At 38.6% G+C, this 24409-nt stretch overlaps 1 protein-coding gene across 2 annotated transcripts in view; it reads left to right on the forward strand.

The window, feature by feature from the left end:
* POLD3 (DNA polymerase delta 3, accessory subunit) overlaps window positions 1–23327 on the forward strand; it is a 45622-nt gene extending 22295 nt beyond the window's left edge. The window contains exons 6-12 of one of the 2 annotated variants that reach the window (XM_029914622.1): window positions 676–940; window positions 2250–2322; window positions 7112–7277; window positions 9942–10048; window positions 16981–17075; window positions 18245–18320; window positions 22828–23327. In XM_029914622.1, the coding sequence (XP_029770482.1) occupies window positions 676–940; window positions 2250–2322; window positions 7112–7277; window positions 9942–10048; window positions 16981–17075; window positions 18245–18320; window positions 22828–23030 (985 nt within the window). In that variant the 3' untranslated portion in view covers window positions 23031–23327. The remainder of the gene's footprint in view (window positions 1–675; window positions 941–2249; window positions 2323–7111; window positions 7278–9941; window positions 10049–16980; window positions 17076–18244; window positions 18321–22827) is intronic. The other variant, XM_029914623.1, reaches the window with a different exon arrangement.
* The last annotated feature ends 1082 nt before the right edge of the window (window positions 23328–24409 follow it).

Genomic DNA, 24409 nt, shown 5'->3' on the forward strand with positions numbered 1-24409 from the left:
CTGTTCCCAGCTTCTTCCTTGTTTTAAAGCATGATCCACTCTGGCTAGGAGAGTTGCCAGGAATTTTGTTAATATTTAAAGCTCATAATTTTGGTTCAGTCAATATTTATTGCATACCTAGCCCTCTAAGGTGAAGGTCTTTAAAAACAAGAGATAACCACTTGCTTTCCCAAGGATGGTGATATTACTAATCTTTTGTTATTTTTTCGTATATTTTTACTGTTTTCAATTGGGATGCTTTCTTCAAAAAAGTAAGATGTTCAATATGGTATGGTAGGAGATTGCAAATTCCAGTCCTAATTCTATTACTGACTAGACATATAGCCTGGGACAAATCCCTCAACATCTCTCCAATACTTTTTTCTCTATCTAAAGGAGAGTTTTTATTTGTTTTCAAGAGAGAACAAGCAAGGGAGGGGCAGAAGAGAGAGGGAGACAGGAGACAGAGTCCCAGGCAGGCTCAAGGCTGCCAGTGCAGACCCGATGGCAGGCTTAAACTCATGAACAGTGAGGTCATGACCTGAGCCAAAATCAAGAGTCAGGTGCTTAACTGACTGAGCCACCCAGGCACCCCTGTACAAAAAAATTTCTAAAATCCATTTTAGTTCTAAAGTTTTCTAAGTATCGTGTGGAAGAAGCAAGACTTTGAAATTAATGTAACATTTCCGACTTCAGGTTTAGTGCCATACAATGTGCAGCTGCAGTTCCCAGAGCTCCTACTGAATCCTCATCATCTGAAAAGTTTGAACAGTCAATTCTTCAAGTATCAAGTGAGACACAAGTCAATAATGAGTTGACAACCAATGGTCATAGTCCACCTACCTCTAAACAGATTGTACAGCAGCCCAAGGGAATAATGGGAATGTTTGCCTCTAAAGCTGCTTCTAAAACCCAAGATGCCAACAAGGAAACCAAAACAGAGGCTAAAGAGGTAACAAATGTAAGTTTAAAGATGTTATTATAGCTCAGAATGGGTAACTAGAAGAGCATTATAGTTTAATCACGTATGTTCCAATATGTAATAATATATTCTAGTTTTTCCACTGTGGTCTGAATCCTTCAATTCTTGATATTCTAATCTGAAATTATCCTTTTTCTTTTGATAATGATTCTCACCAAGCTTTGGATTCTCCTATTAAATGGTGCTGTGCACATCACAAGATTGTTTTGCAAGCCAGTTGAAATCATGCATGTGAGAACACTTGAAAACCGTAAAGTGCCAGGAATTGTATATTAGCAATATGTCATTTTGAGAATATCTTCTATTCTGATCTTTGCCATGTATGCCTTCCTTTCTAGTGTATTTAACATTCTCACTCTGTTTTATGAATTTGTCTTGTTTTTTTCTTCATTTGCAATCCTTATTTATTGTTCACACATCTCAACTAAGTACATTGACTTAAGAAAAGTCTCATTTAAAAAACTATTAAAAGTGCTCCAGAAAAGCATGATTATTGTTATTTTTTAAAGTTTATTTATTTTTGAGAGAGAAAAACCGAGTTGAGGAGGGGCAGAGAAGGGAGACAGAGGGTCTGAAGTGGGCTCAGGAGAGAGCCCGATGTGGGGCTCGAACTCATGAACCACAAGATTGTGACCTGAGCTAAAGTTAACTGCTCAACTGACTGAGCCACCCAGGTGCCCCATAATTATTATTATTCTTATTACCATCACCATGATTTTATGGCTTCTGCTTTAGAAAAGGAGAAGGGAGTGGAGGGAAAACACTTAACATTTATAAAACTACTGTGTGCCAGTAGTTTGATCTTTGCTTAAACCCTCCTAACTATTCAGCGAGGAAGCGATCTCTGTTTTATAAGTGGTCAAACTAAGGACTAAACATTTTTAGTGAATTGCCTGGATATCACATTGCTCTTACATGGCACAACCAGAATTCAAATCCACTTCTGATAATAACAAATGTAACATTTTGGAGGTTCCCCTGTAGTGTACCTTACCACCTCTGATCTGCTTTAATTCTATGAAACTAAGGAGTTTTTAAATATACTCAAACGTTTAGACACATTCTTGGTTTATAATTCTGAAAGAACTATGAGTAACCAAGCTTTGGAGATTAAAATTAGATACTCTGGTGTGAATTTGTTCTTATAGCTAATGCTGACACATTTTGGCATGATCATATAGGGACTATGCCATCGCGATAGTGTGCCCCACATCTGAAGAGATTGTTTAAACTCCTACTTGAAGAACAGCCTAGACGCTAAAAAAAATCACATGTTTTCTGCTTCTAGGTATCTTCTGCAGGCAACAAGGCAACAGGGAAAGGAAATGTGATGAGCAATTTTTTTGGAAAAGCTGCTATGAGTAAGCACGTTTTTACCTTCCTTTGATTAATGTAACATATTTGAGGTGAGAGCCACCATATCCAGTTTTAGCCTTCCTGCATCCTAACATAAATTTGCAGTTTACTGACCAATATATTGAATGGCAAGTAATCCAGCTGGGACAGCGGATTTTAATGGGACAGCTGAGTTCAGTTTACATCTCTTGGGGGGTAGTTTACTATTCCTGTTTTTACTTCCTGCCTTGAAAAGAGAATTAATTATTTGTTTCATAGGGCTCTTGGAAATGGGTGATAAAATAGAAGGGAGGCTGCTTGGTTAAACAGTACAGTGTTGAGGTTAATTTCCTAGATGATGGGTTCAGTTTGTCTGGTGTGTCCATTATCAATTATTACCACTGTCTCCCAAGGGGTTGCAAAAACAAATCTTTTTGACATTCTATAGTTATTTTTTTACGGATTACTCATGTTAACGAACTAGACCTCAATATGAATTAGAAGGGCCAGGTGGTAGTAGCCATTTAAAAATAATATTTTTTGAGAAACTAACATTTCTTTATTTAAAGAAAATCTTAACATTTTTATTTTTGAGAGAGAGAGAGGGAGACAGAGCATGCGTGGGGGAGGGGCAGAGAGCAAGGGAGACACAGAATCTGAAGGAGGCTCAGGCTCTGAGCTGTCAGCCCAAAACCTGATGTGAGACTTGACCTCATGAACAAGAAGAACATGACCTGAGCCAAAGTCAGATGTTTAACTGACTGAGCCATCCAGATACCCTTAAAATTTTTGTTCTAATTAGAATTCTTTTATATGGAAAGAACCAGTAGTCCCATATTTTCATACTTCTCATACCAAGTGCACCTCCCCTGAGGGCTGTGTGGCATAATACCAGAAAGAATTCAGGAGCCGTGGGACAATTGTGGCACATTTTCTTGGAGCATCAGTTTTACAAAGATCTTATGGGAAGGTGTTTTGTTACATGCCTGTGCAAACAGAATTAGTCAGAATTCTGCTTTCCCATGATTATTGGTTGGATTATTGGTCTGATTATTGGTTGGAAGAGACACTGGGGTGATAGTATTTATTTGTCATAAAATCTACTAGAGAAGATTTTTGTGTTTTGAAAGTACGTAGACTTGATACTTCAGGTTACTGGGAAGTATGCTGTACTGTTGCAGGGAGGATGCACAAGGAGGGCTCCCTACTTCTATGAAAACAGATGGTGCTAATGTCACTGGCCTGCATGGCTGGTGCTGGTCCACTGAATCCAATCAGAATGTGTGGTTTCTTGGTGACTATTTTTTTTTTGTTTTCTTAAGCGTTTGTAACCAGTGAATTAAAAATTTTTTATTTCTAAAATATATAAGCTGTGAATATTTGCCAGTCGTAAAAAAAATGAAGTTATACAGAAGTATATACTTATTTATGTGTTTATTTCAGAAATATTTATTGAGCAAATACTGCATACTTGGAACTATTATGCATAGTGATACAGTGGAGAAAATGTAGACAAGCAAGGTCTCTGCCCTCATGGTCCTTATGTTTTACTGTGAGAGACAGACAAATCAATAAGGAATCAAATAGTTAATGATTTTAATTGCTAGGCAGACAGTGATAGGAGTGGGGAAACTGGATAAAATAAAAGAATTAAATACTTACGTAATAAAAAGAATGCTTTTGAAGTTGATTTATTTAACAGATTATTTCTTTCCATGTTTTTATTTGGGCGACTGGTGGTTTAGTCGGGTAAGCGTCTGACTTTGTTTCAAATCATGATCTCATGGTTTGTGGGTTCAAGCTTTACATGGGGCTCTGTGCTGACAGCATTGAGCTAGCTTCAGATCCTCTGTCCCCCTCTCTCTTTTTCTCTCTCAGAAATAAACATTAAAGAAAAAAGTAAAATGATGAAATTTTTATTGTATTTGACACATGACAAGATCATTGTGATGAAAATGAAGAGAGTTGGATGAAAAGAGTTGAGACTTGAAGCATTTAAAACTTAATCCTGGACAACAACAAGTGTTGACGAGGATGTGGAGAAGTCAAACCCTCATATACTGCTGTGGGGAATATAAAATAACGTGCTTGCTCTGAAAAACAGTATAGCAATATTTCAAAAAGTTAAATAATTATCCAGTGCTTCCACTCCTACATATCTACTCAAATGAATTAAAACTATATGTTTCCATAAAAACTTGTACACAAATGTTCATAGCAACATTATTCATAAAGCCAAAAAGGTGAAACAACCCAAAGGTCCATCATCTGATGAATGGATAAACATAGTTGATATAACCACAGAATAGGATATTACTGAGCCGTGAAAAGGAATGAACCCTTGAATGATAACATGGTTGAATCTTGAAACATGTGAAATGAAAGAAGCTAGGCAGAAAAGGCCACATATTATATAAATCTATTTATATGAAATACCAGAATAGGCAAATCTGTAAAGACAGAATGTAGATTAGTAGATTAGTGTCACAGGCTAGGTTGGGTTGGGGAGTGACTGCTCATGGATACAGGATTCATTCTGGGGGTGATGAAAATGTTCTAAAATTGGATAGTGGTGATATTTGCACAGTTAAAAAGCACTGAATGTTATACTTTAAAAGGGTAAATTTTCTGGCATGTGAATTATCTCATTAACAAGAACCTTAGTGCTCCATATGTGAAAAAAATTACAGCATTGGTGACAAAATTAAAAAGTCATCATCTGTATCTGCTTGTAAAGGTGTTTCATATTTTGAATATAAAAAGGAGATGCTTTTAATTAGTCAAATGATATGATCATTCAGATAAGAAAATGTAGTTAAATTTTCCTTAACAGTAATCTGAAAGTGTTGCAATGAGCTGCCTTTTTACCAGCTAATTGGCCAATTGTAGTGTGTATGTAAATAAGTTGGAGTTCCCCAAATACTGTGAAACCATGACGGAGAGTGAAAACTCTGGATGCTGGATCTGTTTGGTCACTGGTATTTTAATTAAGATAAATTTCCTGAAATTGGTAGACTCTATGCAATAGCCTTGCTTTCCTTACCCCAAGAGTGAGGTAGTTTTTCCCTAATCTATCCTATCCTATCCTATCCTATCCTTTTGAGAGAGAAAGAGTGGGGGAGGAGCAGGGGGAAAGGGAGAGAGAGAGAATCTCAGGCAGGCTTCCCATAGTCTAATGTGGGGCTCAGTCAATGGATAGATCTCACAACTGTGAGATCATGACCTGAGTCAAAATCAAGAGTTGGATGCTTAACCAGCTGAACTACCCAGGTGCCCCTAATGATGTAATTTTAAAACAGTTGCTGTCAATATGATATAAATTCTGTAACAATGCAAATTTTGCCTAAACTTTAAGGATATACATGCAGCTCTAGAGAACCACTTTTTTGGGGGTCAGTTACTGACGCTGGGTCCCTGGAGACACATGTTTACTTTCCTATACGATTTGGTAGAAAAGTTTGAGAAGTACTGATACTTGAGAACAACAGTTTGTTTTTTTAATTTTTTTTAATGTTTTATTTATTTTTGATACAGAGAGAGAGACAGAGCATGAGAGGGGGAGGGGCAGAGAGAGAAGGAGACAGAACTGGAAGCAGGCTCCAGGCTCTGAGCTAGCTGTCAGCACAGAGCCTGACGCGGGGCTTGAACCCATGAACGTGAGATCTGACCTGAGCCGAAGCCGGAGGCTCAACCAACTGAGCCACCCAGGCGCCCTGAGAACAACAGTTTTAAAAAGACCAGAGAAAATGCTACCATTCTCTGGTGGATTCTACCATTCAGATTTCTCCGTGAAGTCTTCAAAAGATACAGTATAAACAAACTGCATCTTATACTTTTATCCATCATCTATTTTTTCAAAGAATATACTTTATTTATAAATTATTATACTAAGCCATGTATAATGGCCAAGGCTATCAATCAGTCTTTTCCCTACACTGTAGCTGGTTTAAATCATTTTACATGTAACCAAAGCTACTTATTGAAGAGCTCCATGCTGTTTACAGCTAAGAGTATTTTATGACTTCTTGAAAAAAACTATCACTGAATATAGCACGAAGGCTATTCTTCTATGATTTCTCAGATGGCTAGGCCCATCCTGCTTGCATTTCCTAGTCCTCGGCACGGCATAGTAGTTGCTTTTGTGTTTTTCAGCTTGGTGTAGGGGAATAGGAAAGGACTTAAACTGACTTAGGTTCAAATCCTGGCTCTCTTTTCTATCAGAGATTTACTTTGGGTAAATCATGTATTATTTCAGTTTTTACAGAGAACATTGACTTTTAGATACCTTACCCTGGGTGAAACAGAGTTTTAACCAAACTCTTCTGATTCTAAAGTAGCCTTTTAATTATATAATAAAGATATTAGTGAGATAATAAGAGTATCCAGGTTTAAGAAGATAGAATGTAACTGAAAATAAAATCTTGGTACAAATTTCTGTTGTCACTATTTGTAAGCTGTGCATTCTTGGGAAACATCAGACTCTTAATTTTCTCATCTAGTAAATGAGAACAATGATACCTCATAAAGTTGTATGTGCTTTTTTGAAGCCCTGCTTTTACTATTATTTGGCCTAGGGCCGTGATATAATGAAGGATTAGCAAGAGGCAGAAATGAAAACAGTTACAGCTAGAGTGGTAGTTGGAAAGGAGAAATGTTCTCTGACTAGACCATGAGTTCTGTTAGGACAGGGACTGTTTTTTATCCCTCTAGCCCCTGCTCCTAACAAATAACTTGGCACTTAATCAACTCTCAGAGGAATGATAGATTGATATTACACGGTGAGGTTATATATCGTCTGCTATACTGTATTTGTAGATAAACTTAAAGTCAATTTGGATTCAGAACAAGCAGTGAAAGAAGAAAAAATAGTGGAGCAACCTCCAGTGTCTGTCACTGAACCAAAGCTGGCAGCACCTACAGGCCTGAAGAAATCCAGCAAAAAAACAGAGCCTGTTAAGATGCAGCAGAAGGAAAAAAAAAGGTAGGAAAATTTGGAGCCTGTGAAGGAAGAGTGTCTCTGCTGGGGGTGAGAAGGTCTGTTTGGGCTCATTGACAGTGGGCAGTTTTCAGTTGAGTGCTAAATCCTGCTTAATGCCTTAGGGATACAGCTGTGTAACCAAAATGAAGAAGTAGTTCAGTAGCTTATCTAGGGAGTGGAACTGTGGAATCAGCTAGTTTAGATGGTTTAGAGCCCAAATCCAGTTCTTTGGGCCCCAGTGATCTAAATTGATTATCCTTTTTTTCTTTATTTCATTTTAAATTTGTGGACATGGCATAAGTGTGCCTGATTGTGTCTGGGTCTGTTTTTCACTTCAGATTGCCAAGTGAGGGATTACTATTTCCAGTCAAATTTAAGAGAAAAAGTTCTTTGTTTTCTTTTTATATCAATGAGTTTATTTTTCAAGTGGTAAAATGTAATTAGAAAAGAAAATAAAAAGCACACAAGCTGTTAAAAATGGATCCAGGAATTTGAGACACTACCTCATAGTTGGTAGGAATTAGTCTGTTGAAAGAAATTCTAAAGACACTGTCAGCACTGATAGGCCCAGAAATACTTGACTTTTGTAGCAAGGCTGCGGCTACCCTCGTAGAAAACATCAACAAAATGCTCAAGTTTCAGAGGCTCAAGGCTCTGTCTAGTGGGCCTTACCTCCTAGGAATAAATGAGATTGGTAGGTTAAGATGTCCCTAGCCCATGGGTATAACACTCATTGTTGATGGTTATAGCCAGGAATACATTCAGTATTTCATCACCAAGTATGATGTTAACTGTATGTTTTAAGTAGATGCCCGTTACCGGATGGAGGCCATCCTTTTCTGTTCCTGATTTGCTGAGAGGTTTTTTTAGGAATGGGTGCTGAATCTTGACTGGTGCTTTTTCTGCCTTTATTGAGATGATCATTTGGGGTTTCTGTTAGTGTGGTGAAATATCTTGATTGGCTTTTAAGTGTTAAACCAGTCTTGCATTCTTGGGATAAACCTAATTTTCGTCATGATACATTATCCTTTTTATTAATTGTTGCATTCTATTTGCTAATATTATAAGGATATTTTGCCACTGCACCTCTGAGGCCTATAGATCAGTTATTTACTTTTCTGATAATATCTTTGTCAGAGTTCAGTTTCAAAGTTGTGTAACTTCATAAAATTAGTAGGGAGGAGTTTCCTTTTTCTCTGTTTTCTGAGTTTGTGTAGGATACATATTTTTTTGTTTTCTTAAAGGTTTGATAAAATTCAGTGAACTCAAACCCAGTTTTCTTTGTGGGAAGGTTTATTTTATTAATTTGGTTTCTTTAAATATACCCATCCAAATTTTCTTGTTCTTGTTGGGTCAGTTTTAGTTGTGTTTTTAAAGGAATTTATTTCTTCTAAGTTGTTGAGTTCATTGGCATAAAGCTCCTAATACAGCCTTATTCTTTGAGGATCTATAGACTCTGTACTTACCATTATAGATTCCTTCATTCTTTTATTCCTGGTTTTGGTAGTATGTTGTTTTGTCTCTTTAAAAAAATTTTATGTTTATTTTTGAGAGAGAAAGAGAGAGGGAGAGAGAGAGTGGGGGGGAGGCAGAGACAGAGAGGGAGACACAGAATTCAAAGCAGGCTCCAGCCTCCGAGCAGTTAGCACAGAACTGCAAACCCACAAGCCGCGAGATTGTGACTTGAGCTGGAGTTGGACGCTTAACTGATTGAGCCACCCAGGCACTCCTGTTGTATCTGTAAGTAAACCCTTATAGAAGGGTTTACTAATGTCATTAATCTTTTGCCCCAGAATAACAACTTTTAGCCTTGTTAGGTTTTTTCTGCTTATTTCATTGATTTCTGCTCTTTATCTTTTTGTTGTTGTTTATTTTGTTTCTGTTTTTTACCTATTTGAGATTTGTCTTTTTCCAGCTTAAGGTAGAAAAATAAGTTGGTATTTAAAGTTACATAAGAAATAAATTACTTGAAGATAAAAACTACATCTCGTACGTATTTGAATAGTGTGATAGAGTATCCAGAGGAGCTAACTAATGTCAAGATGAAGTCTAGGCTTTTTTATTATGTCATTAGATCACCTTAAGGTCTTATGTCTCTGCCTTTGCACATTTTTTTTTCTTCTCTTTAAAATTTGTCTTCCTTTTTTACCTGATGAACTTCCACTTAGCTTTTAGTTTTCAAATAAGAGTCTTGTCCCATAACATTTTATTTGTCCAGTAGTATTTATCACATTGTCTTGTATTTGGTGGTATTTATATCTATTTCTTTTGCCAGAGCTTCTTGAGAACAGTATTTTCTTCCTCTTTGCATTCTCAGTGTTTAGCAGAAAGCCTGTGTGTGTGTAGTAGTTGTTTATTTAAAGCTTGTTGAATGACTGAAAGATCAATAGGAGAAATAAGGAATTTGTAATGATAATTGATGAGCTGGTAAGTAGCTTCCAGTGATCTATAAGGAGAGCTAGAAAAATGTTTCATTCTGGTTGCTTTATGGAATGACTTAGTTGTGGTCAGCAGAGTATCCTCAAAAAGAATCCTTATTGGTCTATTTTGACTCTTCTGTCTGGTGGAATTAAGACCATGAGTTATGAAGCGACACCTGTAGTAGCATATGAATACTTATACTTTTATTTTGTGTAACATGCTTAAATTATTCCTGGATGTCAACAGGGGGAAGCGAGTGGAGTTATCTGATGATGAGACGAAAGAAGCTGAAAATATGAAGAAAAAGAGGAGAAGAATCAAACTTCCTGAGTCTGATAGCAGTGAAGATGAAGGTGGGCATTGTTATTAATTTTTGACTAGTGGGATTATCTCAGGTACTTGGGTTGTTATAGCAAAAGTACCAAAGACTGGGTGGCTTAAGCAAGACAAATTTGTCCTGCTCACAGTTCTAAAGGCTGAGTGAGAAGTCCAAAATCAAGGCACTGCCTAATTGTAGTTCCTGGTGAGAGCTCTCATCCTAGTTTGTAGGATACCTTCTTGCCATATCCTCCTATGGCAGAGAGAGAAGTTGTTTCTCTTGCGTCTCTTAAAAGACTAATAATCTCATTCTATTAATTATCTCCCAAAGGCCCCACCTCCAGATACCAACATATGAATTTTGGGGGGACACAAGCATTTAGTTGATAGCAGGGGTCAGTTCTTATTTTGATGGTCAGGAGTTAAAAAGTAATTTATCATAGGTCACAATGACAGTGGTAATTCTGGTATTGAGAGATACGTAGCACCATTAGAGTCTTTTTTAGCTTTTTGACCAGAACCACTGTTTTCTGGTAATTTGGCAAAATAACTAATATAAAAGGAAAGAGAATAAGGATTATTATTATTATATATATTATCAAAGAGCTTTGCTTTTTATTTTTTACTTTTAAATTTTTTTAATATTTATTTTTGAGAGAGAGAGTTTGAGTGGGGGAGAGGCAGAGAGAGGGAGGGGGACAGAGGATCTAAAGCAGGCTCCTCACTGACAGCAGAGAGCTTGACACGGGGCTCAAACCCATGAACCATGAGATCATGGCTGAGTCAAAGTCCAAAGCTTGACCAACTGAGCCACCCAGGTGCCCTGAGGGGTTTTCTTTTTAAAACATGAAATGGAAATATTCCTTTGGCTACCTTCATGTGAATCTTTTAAAATGGGTAATGTTGTAGGCGTCGAGGGCATTGGTGGTATGGTGTTCCACACCACATAAATAAAACGTGCTAAGTTTGAGAATCCATAGTATCATTGTTGAAAGGGAATGACACCATAGACCCTTCTAGTTTTAAGCTGTGGTCTCTGTCGTAAGATAAAGAGTAAGGGCAGGATTCTTACCTGGGAAATTCATATGCCTTTTCAAAGAATATCAAGTATTCTAAGAGCCAAGATCTTTTCCCAAATTATGTAAATGAAGGTATATAGAAAGAGGATGAGTCTAAAGAGAAAGATGCTTTTATTTATTTATTTAAAAAAATTTTTTTTACATTTATTTATTTTTGAGAGACAGAACTAAAGCGGAGGAGGGGCAGAGAGAGAAGGAGACACAGAATCTGAAGCAGGCTCTAGGCTCTGAGCAAACATTCAGCACAGAGTCCGATGTGGGGCTCGAATCCACGAACTGTGAGATCATGACCTGAGCCAAAGTCAGATGCTTAACCGACCAAGCCACTCAGGCACCCCAAGAAAGATGCTTTAGCATAGTCATCTGCTATGCCAGATGACTTCTACCCTGCTTTGAGAACAGTGGTGAAAAGATTGAGTTTCTATAATCTGTTCTCTATGAATTTATGCCATAATGGGTAGAAAACATTTTGAGGGGTCAGGGAGATCTAGTCCAAAGGAATTCAGCATCAGATGAAGGTAGAATGACAAAACAAACAAATGGATGCTAAAAGAAATTAAAGAAGAATAATGAATGCAGGAAAAGGAACCTGTTCTGGTGAAGGACAAAGTAAACTTGTTAGGCTCTACTCTTCTTACAGACTGCTGTGAGAAGAACTGAAAATGGCAACAGAGGCTACCCCAAAGCATCTCAGTGACTATACATGTACAAATGAGTGAGAAAGCCATACACACACACACACACACACACAGAGGACAGTAATGCAAAAGAAATGAAGACTTAAGAAATTGTATGAGGAAGTTAAATCTATGATACAGGTACACTTTGACTCTTCTATGGTTTTAGATCCTACCAGTCAGTCATGCTTGCATGTTGGAGTTTATAAGCTCTGATGTCTTACAGAGCTATTGTGCCCACCGGAGCTATGGTCTTTTTTTAATGACTCCTTGAAATAGGTAGGGTTAGGGCACTGTAAAAATCCTAGAGGAGCCGTCGCTACATTCTCATTTCATGTCATTTATCATAATACTTTGACCAAGACACCTGAAAAGAAGATACCCAAGCATGTGGCTGAAATAAGAGCCATCAGGACATTCTGACTAGTTAAGAGTTAAGGAAATAGAAGTGACTCCATGAAGATACATGGGAAAATAATTAGGAAGTAACAGGAATATTACTGTGCTATTGAAAGAGTCTTCCCTATTTCCAAACAGGAAAAGGATTTGAGGAAGAATCTGGAAAAGGCTTTCAAGCCATTAGCCTAATGTACTTTGAAAAGGTAAACTAGATACTCTGGTTAAGGAATCAGCTCTAAGTCAGGGAATTACTGTGGTTGATTAAGCACTCATTACATTCCTCTGAAATATGCTCTGGAGTTTCAATTGTTAATGCACAAAAACAATACCTGTGGGTGATTAGAAATATGAGTGGGGTTATTAGTTGGAAAGAAGTGAGAAGAAAGGTGATAGACATGGACACCTTTTAATAATAGATAATACAGATGAGAGGCTATCAGATTTTTTATCTGGCAAAATAATTTTTAGCATCTGACTAAGTTTACAAACCTTTACTATTTTATTCCTAAATTTCTTCTTCATCTCAAAGCCAGTGGGCTTTTATTTTAAACCTTCACACAGTCTCTAACCTGTTACCATTTTATTCCCGTTACACTGAATATGTGCTTTTCAGTATGCTGTCTTCAGGTAGAAATTAGCAAATGAGCAGCAGAAGTGGAGGAAATGACAGGGACTTTGGAGTAAAACACACCGGGGTTTAATTCTGACTTCTGCCACTCACTGGGCACATGTACCGCAGTGTTTATAGCTGCGCTACCAGCAACAGCCAAAGTATGGAAAGAACCCAAATGTGCATCGATGGATAAATGGATAAAGAAGGTGTGTGTGTATAAGTAAAATGGAGTATTACTCAGCAATCAAAAAGAATGAAATCTTGCCATTTGCAACTACTTGGATGGAACTAGATGGTATTATGTTAAGTGAAATTAGTTGGAGAAGGACAAATATATGACTTCACTCATGTAAGGACTTTAAGATGCAAAACAGATGAACATAAGGGAAGGGAAGCAAAAATAATATAAAACCAGGGAGGGGGACAAAACATAAGAAACAAACAGGGTTGCTGGGGGGATTGTGGGAGGGGGAATGGGCTAAATGGGTAAGGGGCATTAAAGAATCTACTCCTGAAATCATTGTTGCAGTTTATACTAATAATTAACTTGGATGTAAATTTAAAAATAAATAATTTTAAAAAATAATAAATCTTCTGCCACTTACTGTGTGACTGGAGGCAGATTATTTAACTTGTTCAATTTCTTGTTTCCTCATCTCTAATGGGGATGTTATCACACTGTGTAGACTTTTTATGAACATCAAATAAGATATGTCAGCAGTGCCAGGACATTGCTTAACATAGCAAGTTTTCTTATTCACCCCATTTTTTCTGTTTAGGTGTTCAATAAGTATTTAACAGCAATAAGTCTCTTCTCTCAGAAAATTCTCTTCAACTTCATACCTTTAACTTTCTACCCAAGAGACTTTTCCTTTCTTTTCTTTTCTTGGCAGAATCATAAGCACCTTTAGCAGATCTGCATACTCTGTTTGCAAAGCAAGAAAAGGCCAGACCCAGAAAGAAATCACATTAACAGTAATGTTTTCATTGCCAGGAAGAGGGGCCCTTGGTGGCTCAGTTGGTTGAATGTCCAACTCTTGATTTTGGGTCAGGTCATGATCTAGGCAGTGGGATCGAGTCCCACATCAGACCCTGTGCTGAGTGTGGAGCCTACTTAAGATTCTCTCCCTCTTCCTCTCTTGTGCTCTTTAAAATAGAGTTAAAAAAAATACATTGCTAGGAAGAAATAGTTTTAGCTGATGAAGTTTTTTGCTAACATTTTTAGTTTTTGCAAATTACTTATGGAGAATGTTAAGCAAATGATCCCACCTCCCCTCCTGGCTTTTTTAGGTTATGATAGGTAGTTTAAAAAATTTCCTAGGAAGCTATGAATGATTTCTTAAATCACCCATCTCTGCCATAGCACTCTCTGGTAAACAGTGGTTACATTGCTGGACCCCTGCTATTAGTTTTACTGCAGTTCTTATTTTGTTGTCCTGGGGTAAGTGTTAAATTTCACTTCTTGAGTACCTTTCATCTGAAAAGCTGTAAACTCATTATGATTATATTTAAAATACACCAATGTATGAAACCTTTCTTAGGCCTATGTCACTAAAAATATATTGAGGATATATTTAGCTTGATGGTAAATCAGACACATGGATTCTAGCATATGAATGTGGGCAAATTTTTTTAGTCTCTTTGAACCTCAGTTATATAAAACAAATAATAGAAATAGTGATTTTGTGGGGATATTATGAGAATGAATGATTAATGTTTGTAAAGCACAGAAAATTTTAGTTGCTTTCCGTATCTTCCCTTTTTTATATATATTTTTTAAGTTTATGTATTTATTTTCAGTTAGAGGACAAGCGAGGGAAGGGCAGAGAGAGAGGGAAAGGGAGAATCCCAAGCAGGCTTCGTGCTGTCAGTGCAGAACCCCATGTGGGGTCTGATCCTACAGTTTGTGGATCTAAACTGAGCTGAAATCAAGGGCTAGACACTTAATTGATTGAGTTACCCTTGCACCTGCCCCCTCATCCTTCCTTTCTAAGGAAAAAATTTTTTGAGAGAGTGTGCATGCATGGAAGGGGCAGAGGGGGAGAGAGAGAATCTTAAGCAGGCTCCATGCCCAGCTCAGAGTCTGATGTGGAGCTCGATCTCACAACTGTGAGATCATGACCTGAGCCGAAGTCAAGAGTCAGATGCTTAACAAACTGAGCCATGGAGGTGCCCCAAAATAACTTATTTAAAAAATATATAAAGTGATATGCAATTTGAAAAATCAGATAAAATAGAAGTTTTGTAATAGATTGTAAGCTCTCCTATCGAACCCATCTAATTGATAATTCTCTTGTCACCTTTCTCCCATCTGCCTTCCATCTTCCAGGATGGAATAAATTCTTATTCATTACAAGTTCTTGGCTCCCTTTTCTACTACTCTCTTCCCTGTTATGGCAGGAAGGTTTACAGCATTTCATTTCTTAGTCATCACTGTAATGTCTCTGAGTGGATGTGGAAGGGAGACGGAGGTATATGCTGACTCTTTCTTGACCTAGAAGTCCCTCATCCTAAATTTAGTTCCGAAAATGATAGTTTTCCTTTATTAAAACTATTGTTATTGTATGTTTAGTGCCGGGGAAATCGTGGTGTCTCTGCCTCTGTGGAGGCTAGAGTTAGAGGAGGATCTAGATAAACACTTGTATACAGTGCAGTGAGGCTGCCACTAGGATTAAGTGTCTTCATGGTTACAGAAGTGGAAATAGAATAAAAACTCCTAAATTTATTATTGTGAGGACTCAAAATTCCTTTTTTTTTTTTTTTTGGCTTCCTCACTGTGTAAACTTTCCTCCTGCCCCTGTAACATATGTGACACAGCTTTCCTAATTGCTATACCTTCAGGGAAATGGGAGCTTCGTGCTGTGGTTTGACTTTTCTCTTGCTTACTTGAGCTCCCATCATGTTCTACTCTCCTAGAGCTGGATTACTAGCTGGACCACTTTCCTCATCTGTTTCTGACTCTTGTTTCCCAGAGCTTATAAAGTTTTGGGGCCCGTTTCATACTCGAAGTGTATAATTTATTGTTTTGTTCTGGCTCTTGTTTTGCTTCACCTCTTTAGGTCATTTGGCCTTGAACCCTCCACTGTCATAATTTTTAACACTGACCTAATCAGTTGGGAGAATTTCAGATCCAAGACTTGTGCTAAGAATTTGAATACAGCCAGGAGATTTCAGGGAGCAGGTGAGGCTAAGCAACTACCCAGTCTTATTACCAGCAGTTTCTCTGTGGTGATTAAGCAATAGGTCAGCTGAGGATTTTCACTTCCTCTCTCATGGACATTATACTAAGACCACTATTTCTGGAACTGTTTAGGAATGATGGGATCCCTTTGGAGATGCTCTCTTCTCAGGTGATACCATTTCCAGAGCAATATTGCTTTCCCAAAAGTGTTCTTTCCTGTTAATCTCACTACAGCAAAACATGCCTCATCAGTGAGCAATCACTAGAAATAGTTCCCATACAGAATAGTAAGCAAGTCTTAGTTGTCAGAGCTATAATTGTGAATGTTTTAAAGATGATTTTTCCTCCAAAGTTTATGCTCTTAACATCAGCTGGAATATTTCAGTCTAATAAACATCTCAGGTGATTGAAGATAATCCTTAGAGTCTGGTATGGAACATTTGATACGATCTGAGAATTGTATCTGTTTATTTAATCTTAAAAGAAAATGTCTGGCCCTGAATGGTAAGGCAACACAGGATAGTTGGAATGGTAAGGCTGTGGCATCAGCCTGACTTGGGTTTAAAACCTCTTTCCTCAGTTGTAAGCTCTGTGACCTTGACAAGTTAATTAACCTCTTTGAGCGTCTTTTTACTTGACTCTAATGTGTGAATAATATTTGTCTCTTATGGTTGTTAGGAGGATAAATGAAACAATTGTAAATGAAATACATGACACGTGTTAGATGATCAATGGATATTTATAAAACAACTTTAGACTTTCCTGCAAAATAAAAAGTTTAGCTAAGATAATCTCTAAGGTTTATTCCAGCTGTAATAATTCTTAATTCTCTGGGTTTTTTTGTACAAAATTAGTAAATGTGGATTTTGAAGATCTATAACTGCAAAGTCGTTTGTAGTCATGAATTACTGTTTGCAAAATGTCTTTTGCTGGACATGGACGTTTAAAAGCCACCAGAGAAGGCATCGTACCAGATAGTGCCACAGTTCTCTTAGCTAAGCTTGTTTCATTGTTTCAGTCATGCCAGACTCCCCTGGGGATTATGAAGCTGAGTCACCCTCCCCACCTCCGCCTGCTTCTCCACCTCCTGAACCAGAGCCTCCTTCTATCAAGGTAAAGCTTTACTGGGACGGTGGCCTTTCCATGTGTCCTTGACCTCCCAAGGACCTGAAACTGTGCTGAACAGGCCACTGCTGTATAGTCCAGGGACGCCAGTAGATGGCTCTTGTCTCATTCCGCTCTCCTATAGGTACTACAGGACGGGCATTCCCTCTCCTCACCTGCAGTGAGAAACCAGCTATAGGGCATAGTCTCAGGAAGATTGCAGAGGTCGGGCCTGGGAGGGTTTTTTTTTTTTTCATGACCTCCAGCATCAGTGCTGCTGTGTTACCCAACTCCTATTGGAATTGTGCAAAGTAAGATCTTGCCTGCATCAGAGAAAAGTGTGGGAAAGTAAAGTGGAACAACTTATGCATACTTGTTGTTCTTTGGAAACTCTTCTAGAAAAGGTCAAGAAAAGCTGGCAATAAATGGGGGAAATATAGTTTTGAATGATTTTCAGCTGCAGCTTGTCTGTTACTGTAGATAATGAGAAGAAGGGTGCTAACAAGATTTTTTTTCCTTTACGACTATTAGTTTTCCTTAATTCATTGTATTAAGACTGTCATTTAAATTTTGCACTAATTTCCTCATTAGCTGAGAAAATAGAATGAAAGACTAGTGGACATAAGAGGAAATTGGTATTAGTAATATCTGTATAAGACTAAATTAGGGGTAATGTTGCAGCATTAAGGCTAAAATAGCAAGTATCTGTGGCAAGGGTACATGCCACAGAGCTCTTGTCTGATTTAGGGAGCTTTCCTGTGTCTGCCACAGCCCTCCATTAAAACCCTTATCACAGTGGATCGCAGTGGTCTGTTTTCCTTGTCTCTCTCATCCACTGAGGTCCTTGTCCTAATGGTCTTTTTAACTGTGGTGCCTGCACTACTCAACAAAAGTTTGTTGACTGAATGATCACAGTTCTTTGCTGAATGTGCTACTTTTCATCTCATAAGCAATTAAACATCAAGCTTTCATATATAGGAATGTAACTTGTCTGTATAGTAGGACTGGTCCCTAAAAGGAAATGGATAGAGTTTCTCATTTGTATTCATTCCATGATTTGTATAATCATGGAATATTGGACAATGATTGTTGTAGATTAAAAAGCTTTTGTTATTTTTCTCTATAGATTCATTGATCAACTTAATCTTGTAACCTCTGATCTTCCTGTGATCTTTTAGAACTCAAATGGAGAAAAAAGAAAACGAAAACGGGTGCTGAAGTCTAAGACTTTTGTGGATGATGATGGCTGCATGGGTAAGAAGAGTTTCTGGCTCCAGGATCCCTCACAGAGCAGTGTGCTTCAGACTTGAATGTGCACCTAACTCACCCCAAACGTGGCACACAGCCTGAGTAGCAGAGTATAGAGAACACCACAACGAAAGGCAGAACATGGGTTCTTGTTTGGACCACATGCTGTAGAAATGAGCGTTGAGGTCTTGGATAAAAGTCCTATCACCTCTGGTGAGGAGTTTCTTGATCTATGGAATGGAGGTAAAATATCCATTTTGCCTGTAGGTGGGACTGTTGTGAAGATTCAGGTGAGGTAACATTTAATAAAGGCACTTTCAATGTAGAAACCATAATACCAACTTAAAATGTTGTTATAGACGTTGAGAAACTTTTTTTTCCTAGAATGGTTGTTTTACACATTTGAAGAGTAGAAAAGAAGTCCCCACGGATGATTAGACTCTGAAGAGAGTGTCAAGAGTCTTCTTGTCCCATCTCTCAGAGGGATTTGACTCTTCCAAATCACTTCCTTTATGTTTCCTGTTTGTAAGTCATGTTAGATAAAAGCATGTGCTTTTTATGTGACCTAGAGGGGAATTAGAATTTAGCTTTTCAGTTGTAGGTTGAATTCTTCAGCCATGTTTAACCTTGTTCTACCTTTCCACAGTTGACTCAGACTTCTGTGAGGCTTTCACATTTGCAGGCCAATAGGCTGCTCCGATCTTGGTACTATCTTTTTGTGTTTACAAAGACTTGAAAACCTCTTCTTAGTTGGGTAATCTATAATTGTAGTTTCTCCCTTCCTGTGGCACCTGCTCTCCTAAAGAAGTATTTTTTCCCTTTCTTGACTTTCCTTTTCTGGTTCAAACTTTCATCTTAAAAAGATTGATCAATTCTGAAGAATCTTCTTTTCCTAGGTTTTGTGGTTGTTAGAATTAGTGCAAACCCTTTCCCATGTTTCCCCACCTTCCACTCCTCTGAAAAGGTTTCTGCCTTTTTTTTTTTTAGTTTTTTTTTTTTTAATGTTTATTTTTAAGAGAGTGCGCGCAAGAGAGGGAGGGGCAGAGAGCAAGGGAGACACAGAATCCAAAGCAGGCTCCATGCTGTCAGCACAAAGCCAGATATGGGGCCCGAACCCACGAACTGGGAGATCATGACCTGAGCTGAAGTCCAATGCTCAACCAGCTAAGCCACCCAGGCGCCCCAGGCCCGTGCCATTTTAATTGTAGCATATGATCAGGGAATGAAATTCCTTACGCTGGAAATTGGTCTTTTCAGTGCCAAATTTTTTGTGAGCCTATAAATTCTGGACTTTGAGGTAGGGTTGTTTTTTGTATTTTGTTTTGTTTGCTTTCAGTCTTCTAATAGTGTGTTTTCAAGCCTTTTGGTTTGACTATTGGTGATAATATATCTATTTACTATTGAAGTTCTTATTCTTTTTTCTTTGTTTTAAATTTAAGAGGACAAAGGCATCAGTGCTAGTTTTTTCCTCATCCCCGGAAAGAAAAATGTCAGATATATCATTGTGAGCATTTACTGGGAGTTTGTGGCTAATTATCTGTTGCTTTGTTCAAAACACAGTACTCAAGTTTTGGCCAGGTATGGGATGTGGACTTTTTGTACTCCTGTCTCCAGACAGGACTATTAAGAACCTTGGATGCAACAATGAAAACCATGCTCACATAGCAGTTTTGTTTTTTTTTTAAGGTTTTTAGTCCAAGCTCACTCAACCTAATGAATCTTGGCTCCTGTTACCAACAAAGGAGTTGTGCTTTCCTTTCTGTTCGGACTGTTCCAAGTATACCAGCACAGGGGGTTTGCCCTATCCTATGCTGGATAAGAGCTGGTCTGGGGGTTTTCAAAACTGATCTTTCCCTTTCTGTGACTTTGCTTTAGGGCTGGGGAGTGGGGCCGCTGAGATTAGTGTGGGGTAGACTTTTGGACAAGTTAGATTACTAACAGCAAAACATTGTTTGAGTAGAGAATAATTCTGATGTTACCCATGTAAACTGGGCTCTTATGTTTGTTTGTTTTAATGGCAGCCCAGAAAAGTTGCATGTTACTCACTTAAAATAAAGGTTCTGTATCTTTAAGTTGAAATCTCCTTTGTCTTGTAGTTTGAAGTAACTAAAGCTTTGAATACAGAAATCCTTCTTTTCACTCTTGAGCTATACCAAGAGTGCTGCTTAAGAAATTTTGTTGGTGCTGCCCTGACTGGTTTTAACTCCCCCAAGCAATGCATTGCACAGAATTGGCAATGAGACAACCAGTGGTTTCAGTAATAAGTAATAAAATAATGAGCTAATTGATGTTGGAGTTTAACATTATAGACAGACCTGCTACCATTTGAATACAAAGTATAGCCTATGAAGGAGCAAGTCTTATACCACCAACTAGTAGTAAGTTGTTTCTTTTCTATTTCTGCATATGGCTCTTCAGACTTCCCTAATTTGAGATATTGATTAAATTAGCAGCTCATAAATTTGTTCTGATAATCCAGTTACATATGCTTTTCAAGTTGCTGAAGAGATGAGGGTGGTGGTCAGGGATCATAATTGCTGAACTAACAGATATGCCACAGGGATTCCCTAAGTATCTTAGAGCAGCATTTCTCAAACTTCACATTACTTGAAGATCTTGCTAAAATTCAAATTCTGATTCACTAGGCCCTCAGGTAGGACCTGAAATTCTGCATTTCTAATAAATTCATGGGAGAGTCCAATGCCTCTGGTCTGTGGAACATAGTTGACTAGTAAGGCCTTTGAGAACACTTTGTTTATATATATATATAGTTAAAGCTTATCAGTGATTTTTAGCCTCTAAGTTGATAGGAATCAGCAAAATGAATTCTAGGCTCCTAAAAGTAATGACAAGTCCTAGGAACTCTTAGGGAAGGAACTGTTAATCATGCACCTTTAATGGGATTAGTGGGTATGGGTGAAGGAATGCTCCACTGGCAACCGCCAATTGACGTCCAGCATGGCTTTGCCGTTGTGAGGGGGAAGACCAGCACTTATGAGTCCTTGCTAAGATCACTAGGTGCATCCGTACCTTCTGTGAGGCAGTGTTACCCCCATTTTCCAGGAAAGAACAGCGATTCTCAAGGTGTGGTCCCCAGACCAGCAGCATCAGAATTTCCTGGGAACACGTTAGAAAAGCAAATTCTCAAGTCCATTCCTCTGAATGTCTGCCTACTGAATTTGAAACTCTGGAATTAGAGTCCAGCAATCTGCTTTAATAAGCCTTGCAGGTGATCCTGATGCATATCAAAAGTTTGAGAATTTGTAAGTGGCAGACTACATAGAATGCAGATATATTTGATTCCAAAGCCACTGCCTCTGGAGCAGTTTGTTCTCAATCACTAATTAAGTGGTTAAAACTATTACTGTTCTTTAGAGATAAAATACCTTTCACTTTAATTGTTTGAGCGTTTATGAAGCATATTAGGCTACCATGTTCAGCTAAGAGGAGGTGTTTTTCTTTACTGTTTCTCTTCATCTCTTCCTGATGCAACCAAGAAGGCTGAGAAAGAATTTAGAAGACATTGGTTATATAGCTGCTGCAGCTCTCTAAAGTCACAGGAAGGTGGCATTGTCCTGTTTCTCTTGGTTGGTTTGTGTGCTGCAGTAATACTGAAGAGACCCTCATCAGTTCTGTGACATCATTGTCAGAAGCTATTGTCTGTACCTATGCCCTTTTCAGCTTCCTTATACTGACTGCTCACTGGTAAAATTTTCAAAGGTCAGTGGATTTTATTGGTATAAGAAAAGGCAAAAGTATGCCTTTGGCTGATAGGGCATTAAGAGAATTGGTAACTTTGTTTCTTATTTTATCATTGTCTTAAAACGATCAAGTTTGTGATATGATTGAGTTTGCTTGGGGCAGTTATCTTCACAATGCAGACCACTAGTTGGTGTTGGGTCATTTAGAACTGAGAACCGAAAAATTGAGTAATCTGCAATTCTTTGTACTAGGATGTGCAGAGAGTGAGTGGGTAATGTCAGGGTATATCTCGCTGGTAGGGCCTATGACTGTGAGCCTGGCTAGACAGGATGAGGACTGGTGAATAGAGCAGAGATTAAGATCTGGAAAAGCAGCAGAGGAAATAGGCAGGCACTGTGGGTCAGGGAAGTGAGATTGAGGAAGTCAGTCAAAGCATGGAGGTGTTTGAGACATAGTTCGATTTGGAGTTCAGGAAGTTAGTTAGCATAGACCGGGACCCAAGTGTAGAATTTGGGTCAAATGATAAGGACCCATTGAAAGGCATGGGACATAGCAATGAGACAGTAGGGGTGAATGTTGGCTCTGAGCCCTAACTAGAGAGTGTATGAGTTCAAGATACATATTTCCTATCTGTTGCCTGATCTGATCTCCCAGTGGGAGAAGGCTCTAGTAAGTACTAGGTGAGTTGATCAAAGGTCTCCCTTGATCAGAGGGTCTGAGGAAATTGGAGTGAACAAGGCATCTCATTCTCTTAATAGTAGTGTTCTAAATGACTCGCCCACTCCTTTCCCATTTTTTCTTATTCTGCCAGTGACTGAAAAAGTCTATGTGAGTGAATCCTGCACAGATAGTGAAGATGAGCTTAAGACGAAGACCTCCTCCGTACACAGACCCTCCGCCATGACTGTGAAAAAAGAACCCAAAGAAGAACGAAAGGGCCCAAAGAAAGGGACTGCTGCTCTGGGCAAAGCCAACAGACAAGTGTCCATTACTGGCTTCTTCCAGAGGAAGTGAACTGCCATCTCTGTTCGGTCAGAGACGCGGAGTGGTCAAGGGAGAAGACCAAGACAGACTCTCACTTACTGTGTAAGTTCATCCTGTGCCTCACCTTGTCTGTATCAAAAGACTTCTTCCATCCTCTGAGCTTTATGCTGTTTCTGGTTTTTAACCAAAGGGAAATCACCTGGAAGCAAGAGACAAAAGAATATTTAAGAAGCTGTTGTGTTCTAAGGACATTTTTTAAAGCACAATCTTGACCTGTCCTGGAGAAGAATTCACTCCAAAAATAAATTAGAACAGGTTTCAGAATTATCCTTGAAGCCATTTAATTGCTAATTCATTCGTCCCTACCTAACCCTGTGTCCTGAGCACTTATGGCTCAAGAAGTATTCCTCCTTCTTCCTTTGTGTTCTGTGGATTTGTGTGGGTCTTCATTTATCCCTGAATTTTACTGACTGTGTTTACCACTCCCCACGTAATTCCTTCCCCACTACCATAATTTCATGTGAAGCCATTTTCTGCAAGTTTTTAAAATCTCAGTCGGACTAAAGGCTGAAACAAAAGTCTCCCTGTAATCCTCTAATCCTCTCTTCCTCTTTTATAAAGTACACTGACACCTGGCTGCAGACCAGCACATTGTTATGTTCTGCCCCTTTCCCAAAAGCTCTCTTGACCTTCACTTGCAATTAGTAGGTAGGGAAAAGCCTCAGGCAGAGCACAAATAGAAATGTAATGATGTATTCAACTCCACCAGAAATTACTTAGTGTCAGCGTTGACGATAGTAAAGGCCTTGCCATGTTGCTGACACAGGGCATGCTTTACGCTGCTCTTTGTGATTTTTGTCTCCTCCTCTTTCCCTTTCCCACTGTCACTACCTAGAGAGTGAACCCAGGCAATGATGTGGAGGCTAAAAAGAGAAACCCTTTCTACATGCAGGGTACAGCAGTTAAGAAAAAGTTCTCCTTCTCAAGGAACCTGAATGTTCAGAAACAGCAATTTTCCAGGAAGTAACAAGGAAGAGATAAAGCACACACTTTTATACAGATGTTGCTTCTCTGTATTTTTAACCCTGCCATTTGCCTCAAAGTACAGGCTGCCCAAGAAAAGGTGGAGAGACTTAGTTGTTAGTAGGACTAAGCAAGTACCACATTCTCATTTGTTACTTATGGAAAATCATTTATTCCATTGATAACTTTTAAGTGATTTCCGTGATGGCTGGACAGTGAGCTTGGTGGATCGTGGTGGTGAGGCGGAGATCTTGACCGTGAGCTCCGGGGAAAGAACGCAGTCTCGGCTGCTGGTGTGACTCACCACTGACAGACGAGGGACGTCTGACTTAGCCTGCGTATGTCGTGATGCAGTCAGCCGTCTACTGTTTAAGGTTAGGATTCTA

Source organism: Suricata suricatta, chromosome 11 (assembly GCF_006229205.1).
Source record: "Suricata suricatta isolate VVHF042 chromosome 11, meerkat_22Aug2017_6uvM2_HiC, whole genome shotgun sequence".
In the NCBI taxonomy this organism is placed as follows: Eukaryota; Metazoa; Chordata; class Mammalia; order Carnivora; family Herpestidae; genus Suricata; species Suricata suricatta.